The following is a 25,212-nucleotide window of genomic DNA, read 5'->3' as shown; positions in this document are numbered from 1 at the left end:
GGCACATGAAATCTTTAGTATATGAGACACTTGTGATCCCATCTGAAGATATTGTGACAAGAATCATTGTTGCTGCGGACAAAATTGATGGGACACCAACAATCTTTGAGAGGGTGTCCCAGTCGTTCCTTCACCGATGTCAACTGTCAATGACACATGTGATCGGCTTTCTGAGCACTTTCTCTGAGTTTATCACTAAACAATAAGTTTAATTGTGCAACCTTTGGGTCTTGTTCATTTGCTTTCCCAACACTGTTGTAAGTTCATGTTGTAATTCAAATATTCCTCTTTTCTGCCTCTCAGAGTGGAATGGGACCGACTCTGACTATGGACTTCTATGGTAATTATTGCTCGTCTGGATGGATATTATCATTCCTCTTAATTTGTAAAACCAGTTTAGAATCACCCTGTATGTATGTATGAGAATGCAAGATTTTTTTTCAGGGACTTGAAAGTTACCAAAATTCAAATACTGCTGCAGTTGGTGAGTTATGGCTGGAATTCCTAAAGTATTACAGAACTTTTAATTGGGAAGACAATGTAGTATCAGTTGTTCATAAGCAGCCAGTTTTGAAAAGTTCAAAACCTTGGAAACCCTCTTGGATAGCCATTGAAGGTAATTTAAGTGTAAATGCATATTTATTTTCTGTATTTTTTTAAGGTTTTTTTTTTTTTTTTTTTTTTTTTTTTGTAATGCAACTTTTCTTAACTATTTGGTACTTCTCAGTTAATGGGAGTCCAGGTACAACTCTGATATATGCCCTAATTTCACCAAATGTGGCGATATGTGTTCTGCGCTTGTTTTTGACGTGATTGCGTGTTGTACGGCAACCCTGTTGACATTGAAAAATCTTTCGCTGGAGTTTGTTGGTTCACGTCATGCTCTGTGTCTGAGAAACTAGGGGGGGGGGAAATAAAATGGTGGAAGTTGTTCAATTGAAGTTCGGCAAAAGGAAATATCGTGGTGACCATCCTGTTGAGGGGCAGTGGATATTTGGAGGTGTGGAAAGAGGATCTAGGAGATTATTTTTAGTGGCTGTGCATTATAGAAGTAGGGATTTGTGATTATTTGTTATTTTATTTATTTCTGAACCATAGTATGAATTTTCTGGATGGTGTGTCTGGCTGTCATATAAATACAATAGTGATTACATGGCGGCATGTTAAAGCCGGTATGAAATTTGTATTTCTGCTGTTCGAAAAAGCATTAATTCATGGTAAGTGCATTTTATTTTATTCTTGTTCTTATTTTGTATAATGTTATGTTCTTTGTTTTTTTAGTATGAATTTCTGTCTTTGTTGTTGTTTTTTGAATTGTTTGAAATTTATTTTAGTTATTTTGTTGATTAGTGCATATTGTCTAAAATTGTGCAATTCGTAGATGTTTTTTAAAGTTGGAACAGAATGCTGTATACATGGTATTCTTTGAAATTTATTGTTGTTATGTTAATTTATTAAAGCGAGGTATGCGTAATTCGTAGATTCGTTCGTTGCCTATGTGCATGTTCATTGGACATTCGTAGATTTTTTTTAAGTTAAAACATATCGCTGTGTACATGGACTCTTGTCAAATAATTTTGGTTAGAAACTTTATGGTTTTGTTATCTAAATTTTTTGTTTTTTGTTTCGGATTTTTAGCTTAAATTGTGTGTTCAAAACGTGGTTTTTGCATTCGCGAAAACCATGTTTTTGGAGACATTTTAGGCTTAAAGTTCGAAATGTAGACAAAAAATTTAGATAGCAATGTGGCAGCGTGGGACTTGAGGGCACATATCAGAGTAGTTCCGGAGTCCAGTTTGGCTAAATTAAAGTAAAGGCATAAAATCTAATTGGAGACAAAAGTGGCAACACCAGGAATGTATACAACTTTATGAAAAGTAGGGCTATTTTATTAAATCCAAAATAAATAATAAGAAACTAAGAAAAATATAGACTCCTCTTAATAGTTGTTTAATATTTTATTCCTTTTTGCATTTGATAGAATTCAACCAACAGGAGCTCTTGACACCACACTTAAATAAGCCAAATAGTTGTCAGTAAAGGAATGCAAACTTTTGAATCAGCATACAATCTGTAAACCTTTCATTTCACAACACAGTCTATCATCACAGGGCTGTTTCAGTGCTTTAGTAATAGTAACACACAATTTCATTTTGTGGCTCTTCTGAACATAGTTTTCAACGTGATGGTACATTTTTCTCATTTGTTAATTGTCAAATCTTGTAATCCACACTGATTCTTTAAAAAAGAAATTGAAATCCTGAGGGTAAATTGCTTGACCGATATTTATTCTTTCCAATTATTAACGATGTTGTCATTGCATATTTGGTCTTGTGGTGGCATGAATAGTTATGCATTGTATGCTTTGGTGCAAAGTTTTTGACTTTAAAAACTGAAAGTATGTAGAATTCTTTTATTGTATGCAGAAACATAAATCATAATAAAAATTATGTTACATGACTTCATTTATTGAACAGTAATAGAGATTTTATGTGCACTTAATAAAGAAATTTAGTTTTATTACAGATCCATTTAGTGACAAGAATGTTGCAGATTCAGTTATTAGTTTGGATGTAGCTAATTTCATAAAATCCTGCTTTACCAAATTTTATAATTATTTCTCACTACCTCCTGGTTTGGCAGAAAGCAATTTTGAGAATCCAGAAGGTATGAAACAAAATATTTCTTTTACTAAACCAGATGAAAATATATCTCTACTGATTAATACTCGCATTTTATATGTGTATTTTAATGCTTTTGACTGTATTTATTACATTTGTAATTAATTATACAATCTTTAAATCATTTTCTGTGGAATTTTTTTATTATTTTTGTTTAATTTGAAAAGAGTTGTAGCATATTTTTTATTATGACTTCAGATGGGTTTTTAACTTTCAGTTTTAAAAATTGCATTGTGTTAGTTACATTCTTATAAATTTGAAGTTTCAACTAACATGAAATTCCAAATCATAATTTGCAAATTATCTTATGAACAGTGGAAAAAAAAGAAAGAAGTTATTAAAAAAATTGAATTATTAATGCTTCAGTCATTTTTGAATTGTGCAAACTAACTCAATCTAGGAATTGAATTTTCCCTAAATTACCTAAACTACCAAAACGAGAAATTAGAAGATTAAGAAATGCCTGTCAGAATATAGCCATACTTGTATTAATCTTTTTGAACAAAATTGTATCCACCAGTTATGTTGCCCATAAGTCTGGCAGTCGTCATTGCTCCACTGCAATACTCATCGATTGTCTCTCGCATAGTCTGTTTGAATAAAGTCTTTGTATAAACATAATTGGTTGTTCTACCAGCTAACATTCCATAGGTAGGCTTATTGCCTGACTGATTACTATAATCACACTACCTGACATTGAAAATGCAACATCAAGAAGGAGTGGCTGGAAAATTATGCAAATTTCAGGGTTGGTGCATGTTACTGAGTTATGCGAATGGTGTGACATGCACAGCACTCCAGTGCATGTTGAAGAAGATGTAAAGGAGGGAACCTGCAGAATGTTCAGTTTTCATACCGTTATTTCTCCTAGGGGAATCATCACAGAAAATTTGTTCTTGCCTCAGAGAACATGTCTAATAGCAGAGAATGCCATACCATCATCAACAGAGGCAGTTCTAGCAAACAAATGATTCTACGAGGGGCATGGTGATCAGACTCAGAAGGACAAGTTGGTCCATATGACAAATCTCAGCTGACAGACACCTCGGTGCATCCGCAGTACACCAGCTGTGGCGACAATTGTTGGAACAAGGATAAGTGGCAAGTTCGAGGGGTGCCAGTGCAGAATCAGCATGTGTGGATCAACGCATTTGCAAGCCACTTCTACCTACCACTTCTGCAACATGTTTAAGACACCCTGGATGTTCTCATATCGACCAGAACCATTTGCCATCGATTGGCGGCTAGCAGCCTACACTCGTGGCATCCATTCAGAAGACTACCATTAACCCCACATCATAGATGGCTGCATCTGCAATGGTACCTGGTTCGAGCAATGTAGACAATACAATGGCACTGGGTCAAGTCCTCAGATGAGTCGCACTTCTCTTTCTCCAATAATAGACGCCTCGTACGAGTGTGGCCTCGATCTGGAGTCAGGTCCAACCTGGCAGCAATTTTGGAACACACCACTGTGCAACAACACAGCATCATGGTTTGGGGCACAACTGTGTATGATTCAAGGTCACCTCTAGTTTGTATTCAGGACACTATGATGGCCCAATGCTACATGAATGATGTGCTGCGGCCAGTGACACTACCGTACCTTCAGGGAGTGCCCATTGCCATTTATCAGCAGGATAATGCCTGACCACACACTGCTTGCATCAGCCAGTGTGCAGTGCAAGGTGTACAGATGCTTTCTTGAACACCATTCTCTTCTGATCTCTCGCCAATCGAACACACTTGGGATGTGATGGGACACTTATTTGCAGACCCTTCCCTTGCCGCATTCAGAAGATGAATTGTGGCAAATGGTTGACAGGGAACGGAGAGCCATTTCTCAAGACACCATCCATAGTCTCATTGACATGTTGCTTAGGGTATCGCCATCCAAGTTGGTCCTACAACCTATTGAGCCGATACTGTTCTCGCTTAGTATTACGTATATTATTTCGAAATAAAGGTCACTTATTGTTCATTGCTGTTTCTCTCTGTATGCTGAGTTTCATCACTTTTTGGCCATTTGCCTATTTTTATGATTTCGATCTTTACTATGATTCTTCTTTCTGTTAGCCCTCACTGGGATGCAAATAATATTAAAGAGTATTTAAAGTGAGGGTTTTGAATGTTTTAGAAATAGAACTTTTGGCAGCTGTGCCTGCAGTTTTATTTCTACCATCCAGCTCTGCCAACTAATATTCCAGCATTTGCTATTTAGTAGCTGACATTAAAATATGCCATTAAAGTTTTGAGCCAGCTTACATAGGCCACATTTTTGTAATCTCCAGTGATTATGCTTCTACAAGGTAACCAAAAGGTTCTTGCCAGTTTGGACAGTTAGGAAATAAAAACTCATAAAACAAATAATAATCACTGCTAATCCTCAAAGTAATCACCATTGGCATCCAGTTCTTTTTGTCAACAATGCCATCGCGGTAAAACTCAGGAGTCATGGATGCAAAGAAGTCCATGAGACCCTTTTCGGGGTCTGGCCAGTTGTTGAAGGATTACTCATGAAGATGGTTGTCCAGGGAATAGAAAAGGTAATATTCTGTTGGCGTGAGGCCTGGGGAGTGTGGTGGATGGGGTAGTGTCTCAAAGACCAGTCGCTGGATGGTGTACCTCGCCTCCCGAGCCACAAGTCGCCTCGCATTGTCATAGAGGAGGAGTGCACCCTCACAATCGACCAATGGTTGCTCTTTATGCATCAGGCCATGATGATTTGGCCCAATGGCAGGAGCTCATAGTGCACCACTTGGCGACTAGTCCACCAGATACAGAGCATGGTCTTGTATGGGTGGAGAGAAGGTCTTGCAGTTTGAGGCGCAGGGTCCCGTGGCGATAAACCAATGTCTGGAACACCTGGGTGTGTCATATTTGACCCAATTTTCATCACTGGTGAGTATTCGATCAAATATGGATGCATTGCAGTGCAGAGTAAGCAATGCAAAGAAGCAGCGACATGCTGTTGCTTGTTTGCATTGGACAGTGTGCAGGGTTACCCACTTGCTCAGCTTGTATGCCATTCCTATGCGCTGCAAAGGGAGTCTGATCATTTTATCAGATACCTGAAAGCTCACCTCATGTTTGGCTACTGTCACTCTCTATGGCTGCTCTCAGGGCCTCATCGACCAGCACTTGGAGCCGGCCACTGCATCACTGAGAGACATATCCCCTAACCTGAACTTCTGTAGCCATTGCCTAATGGTTCATTCGTTAACGGCATCATCCCCAAAGGTCTGGCAAATTTGCCCACTAGATTCTGCTGCTGACAAGGCCCACTTTAAAATCATAGAGCAAACAACTCTGAATGAGCGCCTTTGACACGTCCATTTCAATCAGTTTCTGTGTGAGTTATGTTTGAAGTACCAATGCAAAACTCTTTTATACTCTTGGTCAATGTCTGGACTCCCATCCTAAGCACTTCATCACCAGGTTTGGCGTTTTTATGCTGAGGTTCACTCTTCCAGTGTCATATCAGAAATGGCAAGAACTTTTTTGGTTACCTTTGTAAATTCAGATTTATGCTACTTTTACTACCTGCAACTATCAGAGTTTTGGTTTTATGCATAAGTGATGACTTTTTGTTAAAGTTAAAAGATTATTTAAAACCCTCATAGGATTTTTAGCCCAAAACTCAGAAGGGCTATTAATTTTGTTTTGGCATTTTGCATTGATTTACTTTCTGTGTTGATTCACTTTTCAAACTGTTGCCACCAAATATTATTGCCCTGTGTTATATTTAAAGAAAAAGTAATGTAGAATTTGCATAAATGTATGTATGTTTCTAGCATTGTGATAAAACAACGGCATCTACAGCCATCAAATTTTAAATAACGTAATCTTCCACTGAATATGGGCATCTGAAAGCCCTAATTTAGAATTTGTTTTATTATCGATTTCATATTTTGTAACACTTAATGAATTTTGGATTAACAAACTCAAAGTGAGCAATGGCAACACTGTATGGTGGGGGGGGCGGAAACACTTTTATCTCCAACGCGTGAGACTGTATATCAGAAATTCTAAAGATATGCTCATTTTAAAATTATTTTTTGATATTGCTGTTGAATCGAAATTTATGGTTTAAGTGCAAAGAACATGATATTTAACAAATAAAGGTAACACAGAAAATGTTTAAAAAAATGCCCCTTTGGGGCATGTAAAATCTGAAAGCTTTCAGTTTTTTTTTATTATTATATTTATTTTGCAGTTGAATTGGTAAGTAAAGTAACAGAGAAATTCAAACAACTGTTGATGATATCTGACATGTCCAAGCGAGCATAGCCGAACAGCCAAAGGCTGCTTTTCAATTATCATTGATTGGCTAGACTCTTGTCACAGTGACAACCATTTTTTGTATTTATTTTTAGACCAGGAATTCCCAACCTTTTTCCTACATCGATCTTTTTTAATATGTATGTTTTCTTCATCGATCTCTTACATATATTTCTGCACAGTATGTAGCATACAGCATAATCATAATGCAAAATATTGTGCCTACATAAAATAAAGACCACAATTAGACTAAATATGAACAAAAGTTTTGAAAAACTGGTTTGTTAGGCTTATGTTTTATTATTTTTTGTATTCATATTATTTTTAACTTTACAAATATAAACAAATAACCAGATGCAAAATCATAGATTCTTATTGCTCCAAAGTTTAATTTTAATTAATGTTACAGCTTTATTTGATGTAATGATGCAATTTTTTCCAACATTTAGCATAAAATTGCTAAGCACAATTTTTAAATCACTTCATTTGGAAGCATTCAACTTGTTTCTTATTTTCCATAGAAAGTTACTGACTTGATTAAAGCCTGTTTACACTGGATAAGATGATGATTTAATTTGATTATGGCAAAGCACACTAGGGCTATCTGCCTGAGAGTTGCCTCCACGTAAAGCATTTTTAGGGAAATTGGTTCGCATCCACTGTACACTTGGGAAAAAACACCAAAATACTTATGTGGCCAGTCCAACTAGCAGTGCTCAGTGACTTTACTTTTCAGCCATGGAGGTAAGAAAAGGAGGGGCCAAACCGGCACTGCAAGTGAAGCACTGCTCTGAGGCTTCAGTCTCCAGATGGGCTGTTTTTTGTTTACATACAGAAGCTCCCTTGACAGCGCTTCAATAGTATTTTGACACACAACAGTTCCATACAAATCAAAAAATGGGACACTTCCGCATAAAAGAAACATTCGTAGTGTGATGGATAAAAGCAATTTGTATAGTTTAGTGGCATTTACTCAAAAATCAAATCTTAGTTATTTTTTGATAACTAACAGCAATTTGTATTATGAATTTGTTTTATAAAATTCTGAGCTGTTAAACTGCAAAAATGTAGATTTCAGCAAAAATGTTATGCTTAAAAAATGAAAAATACCTTACGGTGCCTTTAAAATTGTATACGTCTTTCGATACCCTTGATAGAGTATTAGCTACTTTTATTTTATGTTTAAAACGCCAAAATGTTTTAAAAGAAAATTTTTTTTTTCATCCGGATATTATTGTAACATGTACTTTTTAAAAATTTTTAGAAGAGAGGCTTTATAGTTGCTCATTTTAAACTCATCATTTTATTTTTATATAACTGAAAAATAATCGCTTTGGGCTTACATGCTTTACTTATTTGGATTAATTAAAAAATAAAATTACCACCAAATGCTTCTATCCTTGTCAAGATTAATAAATATACACACGGATATGCGAATAAGTTAACTTTTCCTTGATTTGTAACCACTGTTTGGAACAGAAGATGGATACATTTGCGAATCCGACAGATGAAGCAATATTATGCAGAGTAAAGCAATCAAGATTGCAATCTGATGACAATGCGGTTAATGTTTAAATGAGAGTAGGGTATTTATTATATTATCAGAGAAATATTAAAGTGTGTAAAATAGTTAAAAGAGGTATCGAGTGCCCTGCCAAAATATATTTGCTAGATGATTTGAATTTGATAATGAAATGTATCCTAAAATGTGTTTGAAGTCAAAAGTTTGAAACTTGATGGCTAAATGTAAGTATAAAATTATGCATGTTAAAATAATTGTAATTAGGCACATAGGTCAGGTTAAGTTTTTATCAAATAGAGTAAGTTGTAATTAGGCACATAAGTTTTTTATTAAATAGAGTAAGGCGTGCAAGAGCTGTATGCCTAAAAGGAGTTATGTCATCGTGGAGGAATTTCGATAAAAAAACTGTTCTTTGAGTGGGTATTAAAAATAATGCATGTAATTTTCATGCAAATTCTATTTATACAGATTTCTTATGTAAAACTTTTGGGTGTATGCTAATTATTGTAAATTACTTTACTCAAAAAATATAGTGAATGCACAGATATTAAAAGTTTTCATATGCTGAAAATGAAAAATATGAAATATGTGTGGATATTTATGCATATGCTTGCAAAAAGCATTTATCTGCCTTTAAAAAAATATGTAAATATTTATTAAATTATTTATAAATGTATTTGAAATGAAGGATTTATTCATTCATAAACTCCTGTGAAAGTTACTGTGAAAAAATCTAATTATTAAATGTATGTAAATTTATAATGATTCTATGAGATGTGTACTTAAGGAAGTAATACAGAAGAGTTTTAGAATATGTATTGTTGAAATTAACCTTTTAACTGTTATGCCTGAAATAATCTCGTGCACAGCACAGGTATTCCATCGCGAAGCAAATATTTCATTTTTGGAATAAACAAAATTGATGATTTATGCACTCAAATCATCAAAATAACTTGACAGTTAAAGGGTTAAGAGTAAAAAATCTGATAAGTATAATTAAAAGAATTATTCCCTTACATTTTATAGTAACTCAGTTACAAGATTTAAATATTTTTTAAAAAATCCCTTTTTCCCCCCTTTTAGAAATATTCAGAGAAGTTGAGTTATTATTAAATGAGTTATTATTATTCAATATATTTTGCTATTAAAATAAAAGGTGCTCTGATTTGAAATAGATCGAATACATCATTAATTATAAATTGACTTGGATTTTTCAATTTAAAAATTGCCTCAGAAGCTGAAAAATTCATTTCATATTTGAGACAGTATTTTAGGAAGAAGCTCTATAAATAGAAAAGAAATAATGCATAATTTTAATATTAATAATACAGTAAACTTTGATCTTAGTTTTCGTAATCCGTAACCAAATAATATCGAATTACCTTAAAAATTTTTTCCAATGTAATTAACGAAAACTTGTGAAAATATTTCATTCAGATTAAACTGTTCTGTAAAAAGTATAGCATTTAATTCCGTTCAGAATGAAATGCTATTTAAAAAATGTATTCTTTTCATATACTTAGGATTCTGAAAAATTGTCGAAAAAGAAAATACATATGTATATTTATGACGTAATTACAAAATATTTACATCCAATCGTGTCAAAACCCATTGATCTTAATGGTAAATCATCCAATGTTATGGTCACCACAAAGGGACCACCAGTGCTTCAAAGCAGTATATGGAGGAAACCGGTTAGGGCCACTCCATCTTACTTTCTACCTCAATGTTCTCAGCCGATGGTGGGTGGGGTAAGAGGAGGAAAATGTCAATATTGTTGGTCTGGTAATAACTTTAATTTGGGGAAGATTTCTCTCGGATGACTTTTAAATCCCAAAACTTTGCGTACCCGTGTGTTTTGAATAAGACTTGACATATTTGCATGATCAAGATTTATATCAATAAAACACAAATTATAAATTTTATTAATATATTTTTGTAATCAATGGGATATTTGGCTATCAACCCCCAGCTAACCCCTTGACCATCATAGACCTTCTTTAAAATTTCATCGACCCCCCCCTCCCCCAAAGTGTCCAACCGATCCTATTGGGAACCACTGCTATAGATAAAGCAATAACTTGCTTGTCAGTTTACTATTGTCTGATGAACATTTTATTAATATTACATGGTAAAGATCTTACAGGTGTGCTATGCATGCATATATGTATTCTGGCACGAAACATATAACTTTCTCTCATCATTAACCATAATGTGAAGTTTGCCTTCTGAATGAAAATTAGTCAGATTCAAAGGATAAGGGATTAATTTTAATTTTAAAAATATTTTCTCCTAGCTCACAACAAAAACCTGCATATTTTAGAAATTTCTAGGAGTCTATGGACTTAATTCAGCCTCACTGTTTATCTTACTCAGTTTCACAACTTGTTATTTATCTTGCTTCACTTGTTATTTAAACTTGTTATTTATCCACCTTCAGCTATTGAAGATATTAGGAAAAAAAAAAAAAAAAACTTTCATTTTGGGTTACAATGGAATATGATCTATTCATCCATTTGCTTTTTTGCAGGGAACATACCTATTTTTGCATTGTTATAATAATATTAATAATAATATAATAGGAATTTGTTGTGGCATTTAAGAAGAAAGGGGAAAAAAGTAAATGCCTGACTATCTGTCAGTAACTTTGAAATAGCAGATCAGAAAATTTGCATTAGTAGCCTCTTTTTTTTTTTTTTTTTTTTTTTTTTTTTTTTTTGTAATTAGTGATGTTTTTTCCCCCTTCCCTTCCAAACTGTGGATACATTTTAATATATCTGTGACCAATTAAAGGTAGATTTATGCAGTTTGTGTTTTAATATATCACTTAAAAATTAGTGTATCATTTCTTCAAGCTATGTTATTCTTAATTTTCTCTTACAGGACCCCCCCCCATATTATTAGAATATTTTTTTAACATTCGCTATTTTTAATTAAAATACCTTTCAGTGTTTATATTTGATTTGTAGGTCATATGAAGCAAGAATGCAAAAAAAGACGATACTCATTTAGCTCATGTGAACTACAAGTATGTTTTTTTTCTCCCTGAATTATTTAAAATTGTTCTAATGCATAAATTGTGTATTTTAAATTTTATTGCTGTGTTAGAACAATCAGCTATTATGTTAACTGAGAATGACATTGTTTTATAAAAACATTTTTGTTTTGGCTGTATCTTCTTGCAATAAAATAAATAAGCTTATCTTACATTAATATACTTAGCTTTGTTTAGAATATGTTGTTTCAATATTTTTTGCTATGCCATTAAATAAAAAAAAATATACAAGTAGAAAGTTTTTTTAATAATGTAATAGTTTTGTATAATATAACAGCAATAGTTATGCAGCAGTATTTTTCCTTATTTTTGTACTTATAGAAGAAAAAGAGTAGAGCTTTTTTGGGATCTGAAATATACTGCTCATCAAAATTAAAGGATAAACTAAAAAATTATGCTTACTGATTAAGGTTTAAAGCTAACATCCAATAGTATAATTATTTACATTAATTATCCATAACTAAATACAAAATTTAACTTCGGCTTCTGTACATATGTTAGCACATGAAATATTCGAATTATATGATTGACAGCATGCTGCATAATAAAAACTTATAAGTGACAAAATGTGCTTCTAGAACTGTTTTCAGATGAATTGCCTTCGTAGAAATAATTTGTATATCTCCCCAGGGGCGTAGCTAGAGGGGGGCAAGGGGGGACATCTGTCTCCGGGCGCAGCATCCAAGGGGCGCCAGATTGATATTACAAAATTTTAGAATTAAATGTTTTCCATCCTTGGCAAGCAGTAGGTGCGCGAAATCTTCAGCTGTCCCTGGGCGCTGAAAACCCTAGCTACAACTCTGTATCTACCATGGAATAATGGTGACCTCAGAGATAAATAAAATTGATTTGGAATTTTTTTTTTTTGTTGCTCAGAAAGTGTGCTTATTTATTTTATTTGCATTTGCTTTATAGTGAACATGTAGCAATAAATAAATAAATATCTTACTTTGATTACTTTAAAACTTTTATCACACTCTTTAAGATTTATATGAAACAACAGCTGGTTCTTATAGAAGGTCTTTTACTCAAGCAGTTCTTTTTTACTTCCTTGTACGAAGTAAAAAGGAAGTATTGTAATCATGAAAAATTTAAGGTATCATATTTCATCGAAAATATCCATTTGACCGCTATTTAATGCAATTCAACAATGTTTTCCCGTTACATCTGTACATAAGGACAGAATAAAGGACTTCCCCCCCCAAAAAAAATTATAAAACTCTTTTAAAATGAATTCTGAAGAGTTTTTTTCGTGGCGTCTGTACATGTGTATGTATGTGTCTCAAATAACTCAAAAACGAGTAGGCTCAGAACATTGAAGTTTTGTATATGTGACTTCTATAATATATAGATGTGCACCTCCCATTTCGGTTGCAATCGGCCGCACCGAAAGTGTATAAATATAAACATATATATCCACTCTGTTACTTGGCTCAGTGAGCTCAGTTTCTTTATTCTTATATGTTTCTAAATTGTGCATTTTGGGCTTTAAAAATGACTGAATTATGTTCTTATCTTCCGGTTAAGGTTTTTATGTCTTTACTTAACCTGCATGGAATAATTCTGGAATTATCAACAGTATGAAAGCATAGCATAATATGAAGTTATTGCCATTTCAGTAATGTGAAGTAATTTCAAGAATGTTTAATTATTTTATTTAACTTATGGCAAACTATACGAGGGCTATCTCTCAGAGTCGTAGCTAGGGTTTTTAGCGCCCAGGGACAACTGAAGGTTTCGCACCCCCTACTGCTTGCCAAGGATGGAAAGCATTTAATTCTAAAATGTTGTAACATCAGTTTGGCACCCCTTGGATTCTGCACCCGGGGACAGATGCCCCCCTCTAGCTACGCCACTGGAGACAACTGATGAATTTCTGGCAGAATGTGTCGCAGGATGACATTAGGAACCTCTACCACTTTTTGCCTCAACGAATTCAAGCATGCATTGCCGCCAGGGACTTTGACCAACTACTAATTTAAACACGCAATGGGTGATTGTGAGCCATGAACAGTACTATGATCTTGATTTTTTTAATCATTTTATTATCTATGTATGAGATATACACATATTCAATTTCATCAAAAACAACCACTTCCTTCATGGTGTTTCGATTTTTTTGCAAAAGAGTGTACCTAACTATACTGCACTAAATTTTGTATTACATTTTTTAACTTTTGCTAGAGACATGTTAACCTATTAGTTATTGGATTAGAGAAGAAATAATAATATAAATTTAATACATAATTTATATTATTTTTTCTATTTAGATAAGTTCTAGAGTTCCTAGATCTTATCTGTCATTTTTTCTTTCTGTTTCCCTGCCAGAATGCAAATTGACACGCATGTACTTAAGATGAATTCTTTAGATTATAAGAGAGAGCATGTTCAGCCTCTGGAAGACACATTACCAGGTTGCTAGTTTAGATAAGATTTGTTGTCTTCGGCCTTCCATGGTAATCGCCAATATTGAATCTCCTCTCTGTTTCATTTTTTTAATTTTCTTAAGGTATGATGCTGAGGAAATCATGAATAGGAGAGGAAAGCTTCAATACATGAAAGTGCTTCTAAAGTAACGAAAAAATTAAGGTACATAACATTTGTGCAGATAAACTGTCCTGTAGAATGAAATAAAAACAAGAGCATACAGCTCTCCTGCTTTGTATCCAATTGAAGTTTTAGTGTAGGTAACACTGGATCCATCGTCTTTTAAGTTTAAACATACAAATGTAGTTCAGCAGCACATTCAAGGCCCCCTAATCCTTTGGGTCCCGATGAGACGGCATTCTTTGTATACCCTTATTTATACCGCTTTTTTTATCACTTTTTAAAATTTATTCTTCTTTATATGAAGCAACAGGTATTAAGAACAAAGGCAGTCATTTCATTTCAATAAATGCTATTATTATGATGTTGTGGAACAATAATTCTTTGCTCTTAAAATAGTTTCTAAACTGAGGAAAATTTCCATATGAGCAGCTTATTTTCTACTAAGAAATTTTTTCCTAAATATGTAAGTATACATTTGTATGATGTGATTATAAAAATCACCAAACGAAAGTCTTTCTATTCTAAGAAACAGGGTTACACTACCTAGAAAACTGGATCAAGTCAGGGAATTCGAAAATTGACCATCAGGGAATTTAAATATTTTAGTCAAAGTCTGAAAAAGTGAGGGAATTTCATACAGCGATTCCCCAAAAAAATTTCCGTGCCAATATTCAAAGTGATTCCTTTCTTGGTGAATTATGCACTGCATGAACATCATTCAGGCATCTGGCGCTGAGCGAATTTTCTGAGTGTGTTAAAAAGGGAATTTATTTGGACTTAACTAATTTTGTGATACAGCTGATGATTGCTGAAGAGAATGGTGGTTTAATATGCAAGTATTGTATAGCAGATTTTCTTAGTTTGAGAAAAACATAAATCAATGTTATTGAGGAAAACAGTATCTATTATATTTATAATACTCATGCTTTGTGAATTATATAAGTAATATGTTACTGTCAGACTTTTTTGTGTTTTGAGGTGGTTTCATAATTAATTTACCCTGAGCACATCCAATGCATGGAATTTTCTTAAAACACACCTGGAAATGTCAGGGAATTTCTTTCTTCTGTTTGATTGGCAACCCTGTAAAAAGATATAGATCCCCCTCTGGAAATGCTGCAAATGAAAGTATAAGAAAAAATAGTTGAAAAGACAGATTTATTCAATTTCCCATCTAGTATTTGAAACCCATGATGCAAGATAGAATCAAAATGAAAGAATATCCAAATTTTAATATAGGATTATGTTCCTTTATAAAGCAAAAATGTGCATGAATGCTTGTGTCTTCGAAACTACAAATGTTACAATCAATATAAATACATCATTAAATAGATGAAAAAATACATTAGCAAATACAAAAAACATTTTAAAAATTGGACAAAGGAAATGCACATAGAGACATGCCAAAAATAATGAATCAACAAACTAGTGTGGCGATTTATAGAAATTTGATGAGTGTAGCAGCAGTGTTATGATTGATGTAACTCTTAATGGACAGGCACGATTTATTCTAGCATCCATATGTATTCATCCAGCCATTAGTAGGTTTGAAGTTGTTCTTGTTTAGTGCATTGATGAAATATTCTGAAACTACTTTATTGATCAATGAGAGTTTACTGTATATACAGGTGTCTTTATTTATTATGATGGGAGATTTCAGTATAGGTGTCAAATGAAATGAAAAGGCATTTGATTTTATGAAACATCATTTTTATCTCATTATGGTGCCAAGCAATATTCAAGTACACTTGGCAATTCATTTATAGATTTAACATTTACTAGGAATATAACTGAAGACATCTTAAATTATTTATCTTATTTCTCGTATCATCAATCATAGGATCATTTTGAATGAATAAATATAATAAATAAAAAATAAAATATGTGTCTGTAAACTCAAGTTTGTTTTATTTGTTCTATAATATCCTCTCACTTCTATTAGTAATCCTATGCATTAAACACCAGCAGCTGTTTAAACTAAAAGAGAGAGTTTACTATCGATTTTTTTTTAGGCATGCCTGAAGAAATGAATATCTATTAAAATTAAGCAAGTTGTGTAAATGGTTTAACTTACAGCACCAATGAATACTGTGCAGCAATACAATGTGCATCTGAAGTAGAATGTGAAAGGGCAGATGGGGCAAGTTAATGATCATTTATAACTACACTGACTTTGATGCATGACATTATAACAAAAGATACCTTAAGATGTACTCAGCGATACGAACAGTTTTGAGACTTTGAGAAGGGTTCCATTATAGAACTGAAAGAGGCCAGTTGATCAAACAGGCCAATCGGCTTACACATTGGTGGAAGCAATTGTCCATGGTTGAAATTAGTGTCTCAGTGAAGGCATAGTCAGCCACCCGGGCCACCAGTACACAAGATGATCGCATAGTTAGAAGAGCTGCCATATCCATACCACTTTGTCATCAGTTCAACTCCATCTGCCAGCTTGCAGGGGTTCAGGGATACAGTTCGTAGAAGACTAAGTGATGCTGGTCGCGGATCTCAATGTCTATTAAGACACTCGTCGTTGACACTTAGCAGTATTGTCTTGCATGGTTCACTCTCATTTAAGCTGGACGGTATCTGCTGGAGAAATGTGATCTTCAGCGACAAATAATGCTTTTTCTCAATGTTGATGACTACCGCATGTGTCTAGAGATGGGGAGGTTAGCGTACAAATGTACCTTACCAAGTGGCACACAGCCAGAACACAAGGTGTAATAGTTTAGGCAGCAATCAAGTGGGAAGCCGTTCACTATTAGTACAGTATTAGCGAAGTACAGTATATGACAGTTTGCAGGTATGTTGACGGCATTTTGCAGCCAGTCATACTGCCTATGCTAGCAGTTCATCCAAGTTCTGTTTTCCAGTAGGACAACACTCGACCACATACAGCATGACTTTCCCAAAGGTACCTTCAGTGTTTTAATGTCCTCAACTGGCGTTCCAGGTCTCCAGATGTATTGCCTATCAAACATGTTTAGGACATGTTGGGCAGGCAAATTCAGCCATTTACAAATACATCCCAACTCACTGACCAGTTGTTCCATTTGTGGTACAGTATACTGCTCAGGGACATTAGCAACTTAATAGTCTCCATACCCAATCACGTATCGTCTTGTATAGCTTCAAGGGGAGGCTTTACTGTCTACTGATTTTCACATTCTTTGTATTGCCTCTTATAAGTAAAACACTTTTTTTGCCCCAGTTTTTGATTGTTTATCCACTTGAACACTAAACTACTGCCAAGTTTCATAGTTGGCTCAATTCTTTCTGGGTGCATATATCCTTTTGCAACAGAGTGCATTTTCATATGTTGTTGTAAGTGTGTTTCAATTATTTTATATAGTTTTTAATTAAAAATTTTACTGTATATATTTTATATATATGCATATTATGATGTGATTTCAAACAGTGGATCATAAAGAATAATGATTTTATATATAATTTATTTGGGGATGCTCTTTCTTTAATAACAATTTAAGTACTTAATAAAGCATTTGTATTAGTAAGTTTCTAAATGATTAACTCTTAATTTATGATTATTTTTAGAAACTTCTTTTTTAGGATATTCCAATGTGTGAAAGATGTGAAGAATTTGGGATAACATGTGAGGTTTGCATTCTTATTTTTTATTTTTTATATACAATAGAAAAATGTCAAAAATATCAAATTTCTACTGAACATTAATCATAGATTTTAATTATTAACTGTATTAATATGTGTCAGATGACATAGAAATAAAGGTGCATGTGAAAACTCTTGTTTCCATCTCCCACTTGCAGGAGCTGGATTGTCATCTACCAGTTGCAAAAAGATGTATATGTAAGATAAAAAAATATATAAATATGAGTTATAATTTAAATTAACAATATGCCCTTAATGCCTGATTTTAATTTGTCAGTCTGTTCTGAAAACAGTGATAACTTTTTCTGAACTGGACCATTTCGAGACGAATCCATGTCATATGATTCTTACACAAAGCTGGTGACATAAACGGAACTAAAACAGCCAATAATAATTTTATGGCATTTTTAATTATCCAGCCAAATGCATTGAAACCAAAAATAACTCATTCTGAATTAAGATTTCATCCTGAACACAAAGTACTTGCTTTTTGCACCTCAGGCCTAGATACACTGTTGCATGCTGCTTTCCCTTCTTCCCCAAAACATTATAAAAAATGTAATTGTTCTGAAACAAGCATGAATTATGTATCCAAGTATTTGTGGCTGCAAGCATTTACTGAAATAAAAAGGAATATTTAATCGCTCTCAGCTGCCAAGTTTGCTCTTCATTATGGATCAACATTCTAAGCCGTTAATATTTTTACACAATATTTCATATATATAGAGAGAGAGAAATACGAATAATTTTTAAAAGGAAAATCTATAATACTTCCAAGAATTTCCATGCATTATGCCACTGAAAATTGGTCAGTAAATATATAAAGAAATTTATAACCAATTTTTCACAAAGACTAAAAATTGAAATTCATAAAATCATATAAATGTAGAATAAGAATATTTTAAAGTGTTTAGGAAAGTAAAAATTAAAATAAACCATCACAAGATAAACCAAAAAAGAATATAAAAGAACAAGAATGAAGAGGAATCAATCAACTTCGGCATAACGTCGTCAGGAGGAGGTATGTCGAATTTAACTACAGTTCCCTTTCCAAAACAAAAACCTTTCTTTTCTGTATCCTGAATTAGCTGATGAACCATTTCAGTATATTATTTAATCTTAAAAATTCACCCCAAAATTCTGGTCCTCCTCAAAGTGACGAAAAATGGCAAAAATACAAAGTTAAATCATTAAAAATATCTTCCAATGTATAAAGACTTTTCTAATCTAAAAGGAATCTTTAGTAAAAAATTAAAACTTACCCTTAAAATATATCTCCTCTTTCTATATAAAATATAGAATATCTCTTTGAAGTTTCAAAATAATCTTAACACAAAACTTTGTGAGAACCTGTAATCAAACACCAGTGTGAAACAATGAAAAAAACCATTAGAAATTCTGCTAGAATCTGGAATGCCAAGTGTTGCCAGTTCACTTTTTTGGTGAAACTAAAAACCATAGTTGAACTAGTCATCTTGCAAAAGATGAATTAATGCTGCAAAAAATTTTGAAATTCAATGAAAACTTTTTATTCAAATTGCACTTTGAAAAGTCAATAAAACCAAAGACTTATTCCTAAGTTTAAAAAAAATTCAACACTTCCAAATTAAAACCCAAATTTAAAACATTACAATTAAAATGTTGAAAAAATTATAATTAAAAAAATCTGAAAGGATTCAGATTTTAAATTATGTCCAAAGGTGCTTTTTTTTTAATGTTTTATGTGTTACCTTTATTAAATATCATGTTCTATGTACTCAAACCCTAAAATTCAATTCAACAGCAATATTGCAAAATAATTGAAGTTCAAAAATTATTTATTCTACTCTGATTGAAGATGTTGGAACCTTTTCTATTAGGTCATGTGCATTCCTCCTGTCAATCAAAAAAATTGAAGATGAGGAACTCAATAAATCTGCAGGAAAAGTTTATTTAAAGTTAAGAAAAGCTTGTGTTAAAATGCTTATTTCTAAGCATATCAGTATGCTGAAATCAATTTCAATGTTTCAGTATTTTCAAGTATTTAGAAAGATTGATAAATTCTGTATGAACTGAACTTGAAAAACTAAGAACTAACATTCAATACAGTTATGTAATTGATGACTAAATAGAAAAGAATTATTTTTCACCTCAAATTATTATGGGCAGTTGACTTCAATTAATTTTGTATATCCAGTCCTGTGAGCAGAGTCAGCTATGAGGTCTCCTTGTTTAAGGCTGCACTTTTCATGCGGTGGGAAAAAAAATTCAGCAGAAATAGGCCTCATTTAGGAACTTGAATAAATGTTAGCTTGAAGTCTTGTTGTCTTTAAGCCAATGCATCTTACAGAGGCAGGCCTCTGGAAGAGGCAAATTTTCTAGGTGGAATTTTCAAATTTACTATTGATGCACTGCAGTGCACTGAATCTGTCTGGCAGAATCATATAGGAACCTAGTTTCTGATAATTTGCCCCCATAGTTAAGATCTTTGAGTATAAATCTCAGTGGCGACAATAAATACTCAACAAGCAATTATGACCAATTTAAAATATATTTATAATAACCCTTGAAATGCTTAAGTCATAGAATAATCAAGATCAGCTATCAGATTCCAAATCCAGTACTGATATAAAAAAATTTTGTAGTGTACCTTATGACATATCATCGTATGTACTGTGGATAGCTGAATTTTTATTTGAGTATTATTATAATTCTTATTGCTTATAGCATTTAAAATGTTGGAGGAATGCGTTGATGCAGAAGAGGGTATATATATATATATATGTATTTGAGGAAGCTTTAATCCTAGTATATATATCACCATATTTTCTGAGGAGTTGTCCTTTGGGACATGGAATGTGATACTTCCTGTAGTGAAAAGAAATGTGTTATCTCTACTTTTGAAGATATATATATATATTTGTACTTTATGTACTGTACTAAACTCATTAGCATATCAGCCATTCCAATCATTTAAAAAAAAAAAAAAAACATAATAGAAGGAGAATTTTTTCAAGTCAAAACATCCTTAAAGCTTAAAATAAATAAATAAAATAAGGATATTTCTTAACTTCCTGATAGACGTGGCAGATTCATAAAAAACGGGGAGTTTATTTTGAATGCTAAACTCATATTAATTTTTAATAAATAAATCTATAATTTTATTAAAAAATTGGCACTTTCTTAATCTGTGTACCATACATATAATTATGAAATCTTACTTTTTTATTGCTCATAGAAATCCCACCTTTTTTCATTCATAGAAGTATCTTAATTTTTAATCCAGTGTTTAATATTGCTAAATGTTACTTATTTTTGTTATGATGAAATATTTGTATTTATGTAATATTATAATAGCAGGAAATTTTTAATTATTTTAAATTAGTTATTAAAAATCTGCTCATTAATGCATATGCTTTATGTAGGATTGTTTAATATCACCCTCAAAAGTTGTACAAGAATTACCAGATCTGAGTTCTTCATCAATGGAAAAAGTAGATCAGGTTTTACAAGAAATTTGCAGTTAAGTTCCTTCAAATTTGTTTTGTCCTTCGGTTAACTACTGTCTAATAGTTCATGCCGTTATATTCTAATAAAATTTTGATTGTATGTTTATTCATTTGCTTAAGTTTTGATTTTAAGCAGTTGAAAAGCCAGTAGTTTTTTCCCAACTAAGAGGGATAATCTAAAATATGTACTTGGTAAAGCAGCTTATCATGCTGCCAAACGAACTGAACTGAGTTAATATTGCAAATCTATTAGCTTAAATACAGTTGCGTTTAATTATGTTTTTTAGCTCATAAAATATGATCTTGTGATGTATAAGCTCTAAAAATTTAATTTTAAATGACTTAACATTTAGGCCATCTGCAAACTGTAATAATTTTTATTTACATTCTAGAAGATTATGTTCTTTCTCAGAAAAGAATTGAGGCAAGAAAAGCGTTTGTTCAAGATTTAGAAACTTATGTACGAAAGATATATCAAAGTAAGTATGATTCAATGACCACTTACTTCCAGAGTATATTTTATTAAATAATTTTTTCTCGTGCTTTAATTGGACAGTCTTCAAAATTTTGTATTGAGTAATTCATATTCCTGTTGTGTAGCACTGCCTAATTGTTTTTATTGAGATAAAATATTAAATGCATTTATTTCTTTTCATAAGAAAGAAATGAGGCAAAATATAAAAGTATGTATTTCTCATTAAATGCGCTTCTTAGAAAACAACATCATTATTCCTTCAATTTTGACATACCATTGAATTTTAAACCTCCCCCTTAATTTCAGTCTCACCAACTGAGAAATTAAAATGAATGAAATCAAATACTAAAAATAGGTCTAGTAAATACTTCTCTGATCAAGTAAATACCTCCTCTCTGATTTATTAACAATGTTAATATGCCATCGCTGCCTACTGTCCCAGTTTTCTTCGCATCTCCGAATCTCTTTGTACATCACAGAATCTCCTGGTCTTTAATTCTTAGCCTTTACCAAGAAAAATGTTTCCCAGCAATAAACAAAATTTATTGAATTATAAACACCTAAATTATGCAAATTCCATTCCTCAATCCCTAGTGATTTTCAACCTAACATTTCTTAACTTTTATCTTGTTCTGCTGTAGTGGTTTATGAAACTTTTTATGAATATTCAATCAGTATTTGATCAGTTAATATTTGTATTTAATTTTGTTTAACATTAATAAGTGATTTATTACAAGTTTGCCCACACAATAATGTGTATATTAATTGTTAATTTTATTTTTATCATACTGTAATGTACTTCGATAAATAAAAGCTTTCTTTCCCTACTCTAGATTTCCTCAATATAAAAATTTAAGGAAATGACAAAATGAAATTAGGAATATCTAAATAACCATTAAAAATATTATATTTAATTAATCACTAAAAATCATTAGATAAAATTTACAATATCTATTTATTCATTAATTATATATCAGAATCGTGTTATAAATAGCTCAGTCATACTTCAAAATGAGTTTTAGTTTGGAGTTTTTTTAAAATAGTGTCACTGGGCAGAATGAAAACATCCCAGAAAGTCCTGTTTATTTCACTAGAAACTTCCTAGTTTTTCCCATATTTCAAAATTGGTGGCTATGGTGTTCAATTTGCCACGCTTTTGGAAACTCTTTAGTGGAAACACAACTAGACTGATTGCTGTAAACTTGTGCCAAAGTTTTAATCCCAGAGAAGGCATTGATGTGTGTAAATATGTAGTATCTTATCAGCATTGGGGTACTTAAAATAGTACCAAGCCGCAAGTCTTTACAAATTGGTGATTAGAAAAGAGAAATGAAAAACCCTCAGATCTGTCCCTAGGGGTATTCTCCTTCAAAATTGAGGCGAAGTTGGATAAAATGCATTTTAAGGTACATTATGTATCAGTGGAAAGATAATTTAATCAAGAATGTGATGATAATATTTATTATTTTTCATCAGAACACCATTTATAAAGAAATAAATTAAAGTACATAGAGAAAATGAAATATACAAAAATTATCACCAGTTAATATTTTGTTGAGTAAGCTTTAGTAACAACCTTATAATACCTTCCCATGGAGGTTTTTTAGTTCTGCAGATGTTATAATGTGAAACCAAGACTGAACTATTACGTCTGTTAATTGGATTTTATTACTAGGTTGTGTCTACATAACAGTTTCTTTAGTTGACTCAATAGATTTTCACATGGGGTTTAAGTGTGGGCTGTCCCCAGGACATTCCAGGAGTGGAATGTGATTATCTTCAAAATCATGTTCTGCAATCAACACCAACATGACATCGAACTGAATCGTGTTGAAACATGAATGCTTCATTATTTTTTAAAAGATAGATGCTGATTGCTCCATATAAGACTGCTCCATTGTCCTGCTATTCAATTAACTTGATTTTAGCCCAGTTTAATCTTTTTATCCTTTGTCTAGGCTATAACAATGGCATTTTTGTTGGTGTGGTGGTGGCTGTGTGTGTGTGTAATTCTAGCATTTAAATAAAATTTTTACAGTCTGCTCTGAACAGTCCTTGCACTCAACTTCACAGTGGGCTGTATCATTTCTTCTTGTATGCATCTCAAAAGATTTACTTTCAACACTTAGGCTAGTCTTTTAATTTTTATATCATCACTTAGTGTTATGCACCATTTTCTGCACTTACCTGCCTGGTTTTATGGTAACAAACTGTATATGTACCTCTTCAAAAATTTAGAAATGCTACTTTTGTTTAAGTTTCCACTTATTTTTTCCTTAATTTCTCATACCTATAACTTTGTTCATTTGGTAGTACTATTTTGCATCACTTTCTGAGTGACCAGTCAAATCTGCACCTTTTCTCTAATTTTATTTTATTCTAAATTTCAATAAATTAAAGCGTATAAACACACACACTCCAAAAAAAATTATAGAAGTCTGACAAATATTTTTTGTATGAGATTCAGTGCATAGTATCATTAGTAAATACTTATTGTGCTCTGATCTGCAGACTGTTGAAATAAGATGGCACCTGCTTTACTCTCTATGCATGCTCATTGGCTACATTCAGATGAAGGTAAGCCACTTCAGAAGAATATAAGCAAACTGTGCTTCTTTTTCTTCCTTTTTATGAAGTAAAGGAAGTATTGTAACTGAAAAAAATGGGTTATCATACTTCAAGCAAAAATATTAAATTTCCTTAGAGATATCCGTACAGTATCGCAATATCTCACAGTAGTTATCTTTTAAACTACTAAAAGTTCAATAGAACTTATTTAAAAACAGAGAAAGCTGATTTGATTTCACCGCGAATTCGCTACAGTAAACATGACAGTTATCCAAACAACAACTGAATTGAGATGTTTCATACAAGCTTTTATGAGCTTTTTAATGTGTCACAAGAAGCTTTTCTCAATTTCTCAAGTTTTCTGGAAAGTAAAAGAGAAGAATTACGAGATATCTGTTTATTAAATGTGCCTACTTCTGTATTTAACTTTTCAGGGGTAGCTTTTTCTTCAAATAAGTCTTGTGCTGCATTGCATGGGAATATAAAACAATCTTAATTACAAATTCTAATAAAAATAGCTAAATAAATACAAAAATCGTAACACTGCCCCCTTCCCAAGGGCTACACGTCCCAGGCAGTACAATCCCTGAACAGGAAAACAAGCTTATAACTAAGGCAGTAATAAACATTACTTTACAATAACAGCATAAACAATAATTGCAATAAGTAAATTTAAACAGCTCAAATGCTATCAAATACCAAATACAAATCAAATCAAATATAAGTTTAGAAACAAAAATACCATGGTCTTTACTATTTACAATTATATACACTACGTACTATGGCCATAGTAAGTTGCTAATCTGTCGTAATAAATGACTTCAGGTTTAGGGTTCAATGATTTACGAATCCAAACCATGACGTCGTTCAGCTTGTTTAGGACTGTGTACGAACCATCCCAAGGTGACTGTAATTTCGGATGTAGTCCTCTTCATCAAGTCAGATTCTACAACCAC

General features: G+C 32.6%; 1 protein-coding gene across 8 annotated transcripts in view; it reads left to right on the top strand.

The window, feature by feature from the left end:
• LOC118187177 (terminal uridylyltransferase 4-like) overlaps positions 1-25,212 on the top strand; it is a 150,401-nt gene that overhangs the window by 69,324 nt on the left and 55,865 nt on the right. For 7 of the 8 annotated variants that reach the window (XR_015044449.1, XR_015044450.1, XR_015044451.1 and 4 more), the window contains 6 exons: positions 445-616; positions 2,527-2,667; positions 11,454-11,512; positions 17,666-17,713; positions 21,130-21,226; positions 21,606-21,692. Coding sequence is in view for 5 of the 8 variants with exons in the window: in XM_085827751.1 (XP_085683877.1) it covers positions 445-616; positions 2,527-2,667; positions 11,454-11,512; positions 17,666-17,713; positions 21,130-21,226; positions 21,606-21,692 (604 nt within the window). In the remaining 3 variants the exon portion in view is untranslated. The remainder of the gene's footprint in view (positions 1-444; positions 617-2,526; positions 2,668-11,453; positions 11,513-17,665; positions 17,714-21,129; positions 21,227-21,605; positions 21,693-25,212) is intronic. The other variant, XM_085827749.1, reaches the window with a different exon arrangement.

The sequence above is a fragment of the Stegodyphus dumicola genome, chromosome 12 (assembly GCF_044657685.1).
Source record: "Stegodyphus dumicola isolate Sdum_Otavi_A_Nest chromosome 12, ASM4465768v1".
Lineage (NCBI taxonomy): Eukaryota > Metazoa > Arthropoda > Arachnida > Araneae > Eresidae > Stegodyphus > Stegodyphus dumicola.
The sequence above is the reverse complement of the archived record's forward strand: the minus strand, read 5'-3'. Positions and strand labels throughout refer to the sequence as shown.